This window comes from Fundulus heteroclitus, chromosome 9 (assembly GCF_011125445.2).
Source record: "Fundulus heteroclitus isolate FHET01 chromosome 9, MU-UCD_Fhet_4.1, whole genome shotgun sequence".
Taxonomy (NCBI): Eukaryota; Metazoa; Chordata; class Actinopteri; order Cyprinodontiformes; family Fundulidae; genus Fundulus; species Fundulus heteroclitus.
Genome location: NC_046369.1, coordinates 4,471,647 through 4,485,130, shown reverse-complemented (window position 1 = coordinate 4,485,130; position 13,484 = coordinate 4,471,647). Strand labels below are relative to the sequence as shown.

The 13,484-nt window shown below is 38.7% G+C and overlaps 1 protein-coding gene across 3 annotated transcripts; it reads left to right on the top strand.

The window, feature by feature from the left end:
* The first annotated feature begins 41 nt into the window (after positions 1-41).
* On the top strand, positions 42-13,458 carry mcoln3b (mucolipin 3b). 3 transcript variants are annotated; one of them, XM_036140880.1, is made up of 14 exons: positions 42-170; positions 2,270-2,502; positions 2,605-2,772; positions 3,075-3,174; positions 7,057-7,132; positions 7,241-7,337; positions 7,454-7,553; positions 7,659-7,771; positions 8,644-8,793; positions 8,873-8,974; positions 9,294-9,416; positions 9,532-9,738; positions 9,883-10,013; positions 13,172-13,458. In XM_036140880.1, the coding sequence occupies exons 2-14, from the start codon at positions 2,287-2,289 to the stop codon at positions 13,209-13,211; spliced, it is 1,623 nt and encodes a 540-aa protein (XP_035996773.1). In that variant the 5' UTR covers positions 42-170; positions 2,270-2,286; the 3' UTR covers positions 13,212-13,458. The 3 variants fall into 3 exon arrangements, with proteins under 3 accessions (XP_035996773.1, XP_012733484.2, XP_012733482.2); XM_012878030.3 differs by having other exon boundaries at positions 3,075-3,228; positions 9,886-10,013; XM_012878028.3 differs by having other exon boundaries at positions 3,075-3,228.
* Positions 13,459-13,484: the final 26 nt, after the last annotated feature.

Sequence of the window (13,484 nt, the reverse complement as noted above, 5' to 3'; positions counted from 1 at the left end):
CTGGGCATATTGAATTTATAGTCTCGGAAGTATAGCCGACTGTAACCTTGTTCGTCATTACCCTCACAACATACCAGCTGTCACTGTAATATTTATTATTTGTTTTATTGAAACGAAGATTAGTCAAAGCTCGCGTTGCTAAACTGCCGTGGCTTCTTTGGTGGAGAACGGTAAGTGAACGATTTTTCTTTTTTGCTAATGTTGGCCTATTATTACATTCATCCTCTCTTTTTGGATGCTTTTTTTTACACTACAAAATAAAGTAGCGGTAAAAATTTGTGTAGATGTCTGATCGGAAACTATAATGAATGATCAGTTCACAGACGCACTTTCTCCTGTCCGTCTTCCGAGCTCGGTCCTTTGGTAAATAGTCCATCTTGCAGTCCGTATATAGAAGATCACAGTAATTGACTCCGGATTGATATTATGCCCGACATTGCTTTTCTTTTCATTTTTTTAAACTCGTTCCCTGTTCTCGGAAGAGGCGATCTTATTTATTTCCTTGTTCTTGCGCCTTGCAAACGCATTCAGATCCCTTGAGTCTCTTCACGTTTTATTACGCTAAAACTGCAGACGTTTGCTTACTTTATTGGGATTGTAAACAACAACTTAAAATAGTGTAACTACGTTTAAGGTGAAAGCAAAATGCAAACATGAGGGGAATGAGGCGTGCGTGTGTTTGCGGTTCCCTTTAATTTGCTGCCCTAGATAAATTTAAATGGTCAAAATAGTTAGTAAATTAATCAAATTATTAAGGCTTGAATAAATTCTCAATTTGATTTCGATCTTGCCTGGGTCATTTTAAAACACTAATATACTTTTGATGTAGCTGTCCTGCTGGAAGATGAACCTTTGTCCTAGTGTCAATTATTTTTCAGCCTCTGACAAGATTTCAGTTTTTCCCATCGAACTATGACCCGTTTCCCTGTGCCTGCTGAAGAAAAAAATCCCCCCTGCATGATACTGCCACTGCCGTGCCTCAATGTTGGGGTGATGTGCCATGTTGATCCCCACTGGATTTAACTTGTAGGGCAATAACTTCAGTTTTGGTTACATTTGGTCAGATAACCTCCGTCCATGTGCTTTGTGTGTGTGTCCTACATGGCTTGTTACAAAGGGAAACTCTGACTCTTATGGATTTCTTTCAACGATGACTTTCTCTTCCAAAACTAATACTGCTGACAGCTTATCCCGCCTCGGCTTCGGATCTCTGCAGCTCCTCAAGATTTACCATGGACTTCTTGGCTGATTTTCTGATTAATTCTGTACTTGCCTGGAAGCTCAGATTAGGTGAACGGCCATTTTTTTAAAATGATGGCTCAAACGGGGCTCTGCATGATGCAGTTTGTTCACTGATGTTCTTCAACATACCTTTTGATGTTTCTCTCTATTTACACCGAGAACAAATTACACTCTGTTGGACTAATAATTAGATTACTTCTGAAGCTGATTGGTTGCACTGCGTTTTATCTATGGGGATAGGAGGATGCCAACACATCCTGTTCCGCTTCACAATTAAAATACACTACTTTGTTCTGGTCTATCAAATTAAATTCTAATGCAATATGTTAAATTATGCTGCTGTATCGACACAAAATGTGAAAAGCTTCGAAAGCCTACAAAGAGATTTTATGTTGATTTCACTGCTGATAAGAGGCTACAAACTAATAAATAAAACAAAATTAGTCTGAATACAAGAATGTATAGCAGTTATGGGGGCAAAACGTTAATAACACATGACATTCAGATATTATAGGTGATGAGGATACCGATTGGGATTTACCCCTCATTTTCAGCACAATTTTTCATCATCAAGATCAGATGGGCCCACTATTGTCCCTTAGCTTTAGCATCTAGTTCACTAAAATATGAATTAGTTGTGGGAATAAAAGACATTTAACCTGTCATTGGCAATCTTATATATATATATATATATATATATATATATATATATATATATATATATATATATATATATATATATATATATATATATATACATATATATATATATATATATATATATATAACCAAATTAATTTGTGGAGTTCTGTGCAATATTTTACTTACTAAGATTGCTATGATGCTTCTGATTCGCTATGTTGTGCAGCTAAATGAACTCACTTGCTGTTTTCTGTTTCATGTTGTCTTACCTGGTCTGACAGTTTTGCTTCAAAATTTTTAGCACATTCAGGTAAAAATATAATGTTTGTCCCTTTTGGCTTATTTGGTCCATTTGTTTTGTCACTTTTGCTTTGGCACAAATCAGAATAATTGATTTATGCCATGGAGGAGTCCAGTGATGCTTATGACGATCATGACATGAACCCTCCCTTTTCGTGGGAAGACCACCAGCGTCAGAGCATGGAGGAGAGGGTTGAATGCCTCAGAAGGAAGATCAAGTACTACTTCATGAATCCGTGTGAGAAATACCACGCAAGGGGACGAAAACCTTGGAAACTCATGCTGCAGATTGTCAAAATTGCTATAATTACCGTCCAGGTTTGTCGCTGTCTCATATGCCATCAGAAGAATTGCATGTTAGTGTTTTTATGCGATTTTTTTTCCACAAACCTCATCTGAAATGCTTTTTGGTAATTGCAGCTGGTTTCTTTTGGTCTGAGCAACCAGATGGTTGTTACTTTCAAGGAAGAAAATCTGATGACTTTCAAGCACATTTTCCTGAAGGATTATGTTGATGGAGGCATGGATACGTATGCAGTCTACAAACAAGCTGATGTTTACGATCACATTGAATACATTATTGCTCAGGTGAGAGATTTTTGTTCTTTGGAAGAAAAATCTTGTGACATCACTGGTTTTCTGCTTTTGCGCAACTGTGAATTATTGATAGCTTTTTACGACTCTAGAGCCTTACATAACCTGAATGGCTGAGGATTATATGACATCACAGGACTAGACTTTGTTTACCACCCTTCAGTTTTTCATTGATTATGATTGTGTTGCTCTGTCAAAGAGTGGTTCACCTAGTCTGCTGAGTTGCTTCTTCACCATGCTTGCATCTTTATTATCCTCCCAACCGTTTTGATTTGTTTACAATTTTCCATTTCCAGTATGGACTTCTGCGCAACAACACTGTTGGGAATCATGAATATGAGAAAAACGGCTCTTCCTACATGCCGCTGTTACTCTGTCAGGAGTTCTACAGGAATGGTAGCATCTACCCTGGAACTGAGACCTTTGAAATTGATGCTCATGTGGAGACCGGTAAGCGCTGTCACTGCTACAGCCGTCAATTATGAACACTAATTTTATTTAATATAAGTAAGAGAGTAAGGTAATGCAGATGTTAGCTAGAGATAGGTCCCTGTGATTGTTAGGATCAAGCAGATATCGAAGATGTATGGATACATTCACAATTTAAAGGTAAAGAAAAAAAATTAAATTCAGCTATGATTTTTTAAGTGTTGCACAAACTAATAAACTCAAGATCACATAATTGTGCAGAATCCCAAACTTAAAGCTATAGTTGGTAATCCTGTTCACAAACACTTTTTATTATTCCGAGTGAAATGGTCCTTCTATCCTGACAGTAGTCAATGATGTTTTCAGAATAAAAGACGTTAAAAAATTTGAACTCTGTGAGAGTTGGATGCCTGTAAAAACTCTGACAAGTTTTAGTAAGTATCTTTCCATTCGGTCCGCATGGAAAGAACCAATCAGATGCTTTCATGTCTCGTCCTGCCCACGCCCCCCTCTGTCCCCCACTTCTAGTTTTTATGTATCCGGTTAGCTTAGCGGTTAGCTTAGCGGTTAGCTTCGGTATTAGCCATTCATTGTAGCTCCGCTACTCTCACTGTAGACTTTACACACGGCTGACAGTCGCAAGAAGCAAACTGTGTTACAACTTTATGAGAAGAAAACGAAGGCCTCAGTAGAAAGTAATAATCCCAGAGTGGATTTGGGAGATTTTTTTCACACAATCCCCTTGAGGAGCGGAAGAGCAGGTAAGGTGGTCTTGCAAATGCACAGTTATTCAAAAAGGGACTTCGGGAAACTTCCGGAAAAATCGGGGACTCTACCTTTAAACTTAAAATTGATGGACTAAACTTAACTGTTTAGTCCAACAGTTATAAGAGAAATTCAGCATTCATTCAGTCAATTTATGTGTGCATCTTAATAAAATAAGATTGAAAAGTTAATTCAGTTCAATAACTGAATACAGAAAGGGAAACTCGTGGGTTGATTTTAGACAGTGGTTTTCAAAATTTTTATTTCTGATAGGTCTAATGAGTAAGGCTCACAGTTTAGGGAAAAAAAAGTTTAAGAAAATTAAAATATTGAATAAACCAGTCACCAGCCAGATTGCTGATTTGCAGAAGTTTTAGACGCTTCCCAATTCTGACAAGTTTTATGGAGATTCTAATTTAGATTTCCAACTGAACTTGGCATTTGTACCTGCTTTAATGATCATGGTATTACTGTGTTTGATTGGTCAGAAAACGGGCCTGAACTAAGCTCCAAGTAGATATTTTGATGAGTGAAGAAGAATAGGACAAACACCAGGACAAAATGCAGACAAGCTTGAGACTCATATTAGACGTTATATAAAAAAATGCATGTTGATAAAATAGAAATCAGATTGATTGAAATTTATAATCATCAAAACATTCAAAAATATATTTTAAGTGCAGCCTTGCAAAGCAAATTCTAATTTCTTTTGAATGTTATCAATCCCTTTTCATAATCATAAATTGAACTTTGGGTTTTTCTTTGGCTATGAGCCGTAATCACCAAAATTAAGAGAAATAAATGCTTAGAATATACGACTCTAATGAATGTACGTTTTACTCTTCGATCGTATTAATGTAAATAAATTCACTTTTCCGTGATGATACAACTATTTTCCACTAGAAAACAACAGTAGGAATTTCTTTTCATGCAAAATATCAAATAATTTCTTCAGGACTTATCTTGCACAAGAACGTGTTGTTCTGCGCACACATTGTTACTTGCAACAACTAATCCAACAAAGCACAGCTGAGCTTTTGCGTAATTTTTAGTGGTTCCTGCATCTGCAGACAGTTCCTGCTGTACAGTCTTAATTTATCAGGAGCTTTTTGTTTTGCAGGTGGGAGGAAATGACAATTGACCAAAGGAAGACTATATACTTGCTGTGCCTTTCAAAAGTATTCAACCCCTAGGCATAATTCATCTTTTGTTGCCTTACAGGTTGGAATTGAAATGGATTGTTTTAGAGTTTGCACCTTTTCCTTTACAGAACAATCCTACAACTTTAAAGATGCATTTTTTTTTATTGTACAGGACATATAGGACAAAATAATCCAAAGCCTCAGTGTGCATTAGATTTGAAGCGATCTTTAAATCTAACCACAGCTTCTCAGATGGATCGAGATCAGGACTTTGACGTTACCATTCCAAAACATGTAAATGTTTTTCCTTAAACCACTCCAGTGTTGCTTTAGCAGCATGCTTCGGGTCACTGTCCTGCTTGAAGGTGAACCTCTGGCCCAGTCTCAAATCACGTGGAGACTGACACCGGTTCTGCTCCGGAATATTCCTGTATTGAGCACCATCTATCTTTCCCTCGATTTGAAGAAGTTCCCAGTCGTTCCCAGCCTCTGCTGTTGAAAAACATCCCCACAGCACGATGCTGCCACCACCATGTTTCACTGTGGGGATGGTGTTCTTGGAGTGATGGGATGTGTTGGGTTTGTACCAGAAGTAGAGTGTTCCTTGGGGGCTGAAAAGTTTAGTTCCCTCTTCCCCCATACATTTCGGAAGTTGCCCACAAGCCTTTTCAGAACTCAGAATGGACATTCTTGTTTTCAACACTAAATAAGGGTGTTTTTATGGCCAGTCTTTCATAAAGCCCACCTGTATTGAGTGTTATTGTGCTTATTGTGGTCCTATAGATCTCTGCTGAGGACATCTACAACTCCTTCAGGGTCACCCTGAGTTCTGGTGGACAGCCCTCTTTTGGCAGGTTGTTGTAGTACCATGTGCTTTCCATTTGGGGATTAAGGATCTGAAGGTGCTCTGGGGGAACGTCAAATATTTTTGATTTTATTTATAACCCCACCCTGACTTGTACTTCTCAACAACTTTGGCCCTGACTTGTTTGGAGAGCTCCTTGGTCTCCCTGGTGTGCTGCCTCTTGCCTAGTGGTGCTGTGGCCTTTCAGAAAAGGTCTGTTTATGCTGACAATTAGCTCACACACACATGAACTTCATTTGACTAATTATGTGACTTTTGAAGGTAATTGGTTATACCAAAACTTTTCAGGGGCTTAATAGCAAATAGGTTGGATTCATATGCATATACCAATTTATTTATTTTTTCTTTTTAATTATATATTTTTGTCCTTTTGTCCTTTTGTCACCAACTTAGACTATTTTGTACTCATCCATCACATAAAATAAGATTAAATATAAGTAAAATTACAGGAATGTAACAAAATAGGTAAAAATCCAAGGGGGTGAATACTTCTACAAGGCTCTGTAGCTAACAATTACACTAGAACCTTATTTATTTAACCTCAAAATGCATCCAAGGAGTAGCCTTGCCTTTCCAGTTATGGTTATACTCAGTTAGCTGCCTTATCTGGACACCGCAGTAACTTGTAATACGAGTTTCTCCCACTTAACTATTTTTACTAAGCTGGTCCTAAAAATGATAAAACTTGGTGGTCACAAGCACCAAACATTTCAAGAAATTAAACTGACAAATTTCCGTTTCTACTGATGATCGCCACACAAGCTTCTTCCTTAACCAGTGTGAGGAAATCTGAGTACAGAGCTCACAAGTGTTTCCTTTGTTAATAAAGCTACACCCAGGTAAGGCTGTTTGGAAAGGGTACGTGCACAGAGAGAAAGAACAACAAAGCTGACTTGTTACTGGCACACTGGAACTAGTTGAAGTCTGCTGGAATAGCCGAACATTCTTAGAAGAATGCAGTTTTCAGGGTCGAATGGTTCTGCAATGTAGAAAAACGGCAACAGTGAAGAACCCCTATGGAACACCATGTGAGCTGAGAAAGAAACTTTTTCCTTGTTTGTTGTCTCTTTGTAACAGAATGCCTTGAAGTCTATCCAGTCGTTCCCCTATCGCTACGTGACATGCTTCAGAACTTTGAGCTGCATTTTAAAAGGTTTGTCAGAAAGGTTCATGTGACTTTTTGCTAAAGAAAACATCTTTTAACTCCCTTGCTGTATTTACTTTTCTTATTCTGAGAGCTCACGTCCCTGTTCTCTCCCAGGCTGCTCTCCTTGAAGATCACATTTGTTGTCAAGGCCATTAATTTGCAAACCGTGAGGTATCGAGAGCTGCCTGACTGCTACGACTTCACTGTCATTGTATGTCACCTAACTTGTCTATTAAAATACACAGATACTTTTTTTTTTCTTTCAAATGATTGTGGTATTTTTAAATGTTCTGTCATCTCACCGAGAAACGTCTGTTGGTTTAACAGATTACTTTCAACAATCAAGCTCACAGTGGCCGAATGAAAATCGACCTGGAAACAGATGTGGACATCAACGAATGCAAAGACTGGAAAGTAATTGGAGCTTGTAAGTTCCCCAAACCGTCTCGAGTGCATGTCATTTAGACACGCGCTCAAGCTAGACTTGACTGAAAAACAGTTTTGTTTTTACATTTCCATTTCGTGCCCTCAGCTGCAAGAAAGGTGTACCTGACTGTGATGTTCGACTGCCTCATCCTGATAACCTGCCTTGCCTCCTTCGCACTCTGCACACGCTCAGTGATAAAAGGGATTCTGCTGATGTTTGTGAGTAAAATGAATATAACAAGACCATATAGTGCCGTAAATGTGCCGCAGCTGTTTCAATTCAGATGTTGCGCATTCCTATCTAAGGCATAGTAGATTGTAAATGTACCCATCAGGCTTTTATTGGCCAATAATCTCTGGTAATAATCTGACCTGCAGATTCTCAGTTTGGCCAATTTTGATTTTCTTCAATGCAATCATAATAACTTTTGGTTCTTTGCTTTTGGTTGTACAAAAATATAAAATACATTGACCAAAATATAAAATACATTGATCTTGTGAATGTATATCATATTTGTATTTTATATATATTGTATATATCCTCCAGTCAAGTACAGTGACATAATGGTCACCGAAGAAGCTTTTAGTAGCTGAAAGAAAGCAACAAATCATTTAAGTCCAACAGGTTACTAATTTCGCAACTAACAAATTCTAAATGTGTTTTTAGGCTACTCAAAACTTTAAAACTGTTTAATATAAGTTACCATTATTTATTGTCTTTCTGATGAGATATGTGTAAAGGATAAGCAGAATCACATTCGATGAACGATATAATAACATTCAGCCTTAGTTGCCCATAAGATCTAATCAGGGTCAAACATTTCTACCATCATAACACTTTAAACTGGCTTGTTAAATTCACCTCATGTCTGTACTTGCTGGGCTTAAAACTCCAACGGTTGGCCTAGATGGGATTAAGTCACGCATGTGCTGTCTGGTTTAATGTAACCAGCTGGGAGAGACCCATTATTTCTAAAGCTTGTTTTGACTCGTGTGGATTTCTCACGCCGTCTTGGTTTCAACGCATTCAAAAGTAACCACTCAGTAAAACACTACAGCATGACAATGATGCGCCTTTTTGTTGTAAACAGGAGTACATCCACCACTGCAAAACACGCTCTGGTGAAGACGTGCCGTGGTCAGACAGGTTGGAGTTTGTCAACGGCTGGTATATCCTGATCATCCTCAGCGACACACTGACCATCGTAGGCTCCATTCTCAAGATGGAGATCCAGTCTAAGGTCATAAAAACTCCTTTAATCAATCAGAACTTTCTTCCTTTTGAGGTATCCGAGGTAACAACTTCCCGCTTTCTTACAGGTCCTTACCAGCTATGATGTGTGCAGCATCTTCCTCGGCACTGGCACCATGTTTGTTTGGATCGGCGTCATCCGCTACATGGGCTACTTCAAGAAATATAATGTAAGTGTCGCAGTTGAAAATACGTTTAAAGCATTCAAAGCCCTTCCACAAGGTCTTGTCTGAGAAAGGTTCTTGCTGCTTCTGCTGATGTATATAAAATGTCTAGTTGAAGAGGAACTTTCCTTACAGTAAAACTATGTGCGAAGGACGTAAAGCACAAACAGGTACAGGGTTCCACAGTTTTGTTCTTTGAATGTTTGAATGTATTTGGCAAGATTTGACATGGTAACTTCATTTGCAAAACAAAAAAAGAAAAAAGAAATCCAGGAAGTAATGTTGAATCCTAACTTTTTTTGTTGTTGTGTGTGGCTGTTTTTAGATTCTCATCTTGACACTCCGGGCAGCTTTTCCAAACGTTATCCGTTTCATCTGCTGTGCTGGAATAATCTACATCAGCTACTGTTTCTGTGGCTGGATCGTGATTGGCCCATATCATGAAAAGGTAACGACACGGTGCCGTATATTTGGATTACATAAAGCAGAAATTGAACCCGTATTACGTTGTTTTTGGTGCTTTTCTTTCCATTTCAGGCTGATATTCTGCTTATTTTCTTTAGTTCCGGACCTTGAACACCGTCTCAGAGTGTTTGTTCTCATTGATCAACGGAGACGACATGTTTCCCACCTTTAAAGACATGAAGCAGAAGAGCAGCCTGGTGTGGGTTTTCAGCAGAGTCTACCTCTATACCTTTGTGTCACTCTTCATCTACATGATCCTCAGTCTTTTCATCACAATAATCACTGACACATACGACACAGTCAAGGTAAGGCCAGCTGGAAGTGTGCCGTTAGCAACTCCCCTCCATGTATTAGAGGTTATTGCGTAAAGGTCAGACTTAATCTTGTTATCTTTAAGTTATTACAGTCATTACGACACTGTCCGCCCCTTTTTCATTTGCCTCATTTAGCAGCAGCAGGAGAGCGGAGTCCCAATATCAGACCTGCAGAAATTCCTGTCGGTGTGTAAAGATCTGCCAGATTCTGGAGTTTACAGACTTGAAAAGAGCAATAGCTGCTTCTTTACCTGCTGCATCGACAGGTAAGAAGAGATATCTACATTTATGCTTTTAACATGCATTTTTATATTCAGTTTCAATCAGAAATGTTCACACACACACTGGGACATTTTTTTATGAACTGTATCAGTTGAATCGTTTTTAAATGACAAGATTCTCCTTTGGATTACTTTTAGCAGTTCATAAAACAAGAGAGGATTTGCATAATTTACTATTTGTTCAGGGTTCTTACACATATTCATGTCGAAGGATTTCCCTAAACTCAGATTTTGGATCTCATTTTGTACAAGTAAAAAAGGTTCATCTTATGGCATATATATTTGACTGTGGGCATACTTTAAACATGAAACATGGAAAAAAAATCCAGACTAAAAGAAATCAATTAAAAGAAATTGACAGACGGAACAAAGGACAGAAAGAAGGAAGACAGGAACAGCTAAAGCACAGAGTGAAGGAACAGCCAGAGGAGTTAGAGAAAGGACCTGCCGAAGGACAGAAGGAAGGAGTCTGAAAATATGGAGATTGAAAGAAGAAAGATGGATGGGCGGTACATTTAGAAAATAGAATATAAGGATGTAATCAGAACATATTCCAAACAATTTAATTCCCTTATATTTTTATACATTCTTCTACAGACCTGGAAAACACTTTCCAAACTCAAATGCCGTACTTTTTCACACTCTGAAAGAAAACTACTTCTGCGGAAGATTTTAAATGCTTTTAAGGCCTAAAGTGAAGTTGAAACAATCTTTATTTTCCATTGCAACATTACAGTGAGACGTGTCCTCTGCATTTAACCCATCCATTTGGAGGCAGTGGCCTGCCACTGTGCGGCACCAGGGATCATTCTTAGGCTAAGGGTCTTGCTCAGGGACCCAGAGTGGCACTCTGTGGGAGTCGAACCTAGAACGAAAGCGCAACACTCCAACCACACTAGGCCACCACTCCCTTAGATAATTAACCTTTAGGGAACTCTAATGATCCTTTATTTGCTTGAGCTCTGATCGATTTATAAAAAAGTAATATCCAATCAGAGGAAAGACAAAAGGAGCATCCACAAAAGGAGAGCTAACATGCCATTTCATCACACCTGAAGGGCCATGGGCACAGGAACATTTCCAAAAAAGTTAACATTGTAAGAGAAAGTGGGAGAAAACATAAGGAGCTACAAATTTGCCTGGTTGTGAAGAAAGCTCAGCGTTTTTGGAACGAACCGAAGAACCAAGAAACTCCTGCAACTGCAAGAAACCTATAGGATGACCTGATGACTGTTGGCACAAGGGCTCCTGTGAAGACTCCATGACATGTCCCTGAATAACCAACACATTTTCCATTGCAGGGACTTTCAACCATTTCCGTGGATTTTGATGTAATTTTACCCAAGTAACCTCTGTTTCCCAAGGTCCACATGTTCCCGGATAAAAGGTCCTGGTCTGTGGGCAGGACTTTTGGATTATCCCGTGTTTTATTTAGGGGTGGTCATTTGTGCTTGACAACAATGATTGACGGACGCTTTCCTGTAGTTTTCTGACTTCCTCTCACCTGCCATATTGAAGACCTATGGGTTGTTTTCTTAATATTTAAGCATAATTGTTGTGACTGAGAATAGACCAAAGGATAAGGAGATATGCCAATTGTGTGCTCTTTTTTGAACAAATAGCAGGATACGGGCTTCTTGTTGTTAGGCTTTTGATTTCTTATTACCGCCACCTGCTGGACTGGAGGTACTGTGCAATTTTCTTCCCAATCTCCCCAATCATCATTAGGCTTTTTAAAATAAATGTTCTGTGGTCTTTCAGAGCAGGGGAACATAAAGCACACAAATTACCCGAGATTCCCTTTACTCAAGTAAAGAAAAGAGCACAGGTATTTATATTCCAGGACTTTTGATGGTAAAAGGGACAATGGACTTCAAAGACATTCTCCTAGCTGCTAGGAATATCAAAAAAATAAATAAAAAAAATTGGGTAGAATATGCCAAGAGGATTTAGACAAGACTGCTAAGATTTGGAAGAGAGCTATATGGACTTATGAAACCAAACCAGACCTGTTTGGAAATATAGCCCTGCAGCATAGCAGGCGTACAAAAAGCTAAGCTTGTGACCAGAAGACTACCATTTCCATGATGAAGCAAGAAGGTGGGCAAGTAATGATGCAGTGCTAGTGTGTCCTTTTCTGCACTGCAACAAAGAGCAATCTTTGGATTTCCAGAAACATCTGGTCAGGAAGGAGGAATGTAACTTTAACACAAATTAAACTTTTGTCATCACAGCATACCTTGAAGTCAACCAAAACTTGATCTTGGAGCATTCTAAAAAGGGGCTGTATTAGCCATTGGATTTACAACTGACTAAGGCTACGTTCACACTGCAGCCTGAAGTGACCCAATTCCGATTTTTTTGCCCATATGCGACCTGTATCTGATCTTTTTATGACAGTCTGAACAACACAGATCGGATTTTTTTTAAATGCGACCCAGGCCACTTGGATATGTGTGGTCCTGAATCCGATACGTATCTGATGTTTTCTAATGTAACCTGTGTCTGTACGGCCGGGTCGCATTTCTCCGACCTGTACGTCACCGATACTCGACAAACGTCACTATTCTGTGTCCTGCTATGCAGAAGCGGGAAGAAAGACGACACCCATAGCGGAGTACAATGAGGAGAGCAGTCAACGGAGGGAAAGCTCCGGTTAGAAAATAAATTAATGACCGCAAAATGCGCGCCAGCAGTACAATCCATGTTTATTTCTGCAAACACTGAGGACGCTTGCTACGTGTGATGTCATTGCGTCCTCGAGTGCGCATGCGGAACACTTAGGTTGAACGCTTTCAGTTCACACAGGAGATCACATACAAGTCGCATATATTTGGAAATGTGAACGGACACGCAAAAAAATCAGATTTCACATAAAAATCGGAATTGAGCATTAAGACCTGCAGTGTGAACGTAGCCTAACCCTTGGATGTTTTAACAACTTCCGTTGGCAGAATAATAATAATGTAATTTTTCTATATCACTACTACAATGTCTTGAGGTATGTGGGTTGGAATATTTCTGATTGCAGCTGTATGTATATGCACTCAATATGACTGCTATCATTTTTACAAAATAAAAGACTTTTAAAACGCAGTTACTCATCATAAAGTTCTAACAAAAATATATTTCCTTCATTTCAGGTGCAACAACCCTCAACAGAGGCTGACATCAGAGGCTTAGCAGTCATGAGTATTGAGAATTATTGAGCACTTTATAATTCCAGGAAGTGGAATTCCAGGAAGTGGATTAAACAAACATGTTTAAAACTTTTATGCCCAAGTTTGATAAAGTTAGGGAACATGTCGGTGAGAGCAAAAAGAAAAGGTAGCAAGAGAAAAAGAAAAAAAAACTTGGGTCTGAGGTCAACATGATGCACTGGCCCTGAAAGCATCTTGTAAATAAACTTAAATATAATGATATTGTATATTAAAAATGCAAATATTTGTACCTAGA

What these genes read in the sequence shown, in the direction of transcription:
- mcoln3b (XM_012878028.3), top strand. Translation starts at nt 2,287, where the DNA reads ATGGAGGAGTCCAGTGATGCTTATGACGATCATGACATGAACCCTCCC. An exon ending in TGATGCTCATGTGGAGACCG is followed by an intron (nt 3,229 to 7,056) that starts GTAAGCGCTGTC and finishes TCTTTGTAACAG; the next exon opens with AATGCCTTGAAGTCTATCCA. An exon ending in AGATGGAGATCCAGTCTAAG is followed by an intron (nt 8,794 to 8,872) that starts GTCATAAAAACT and finishes GCTTTCTTACAG; the next exon opens with GTCCTTACCAGCTATGATGT.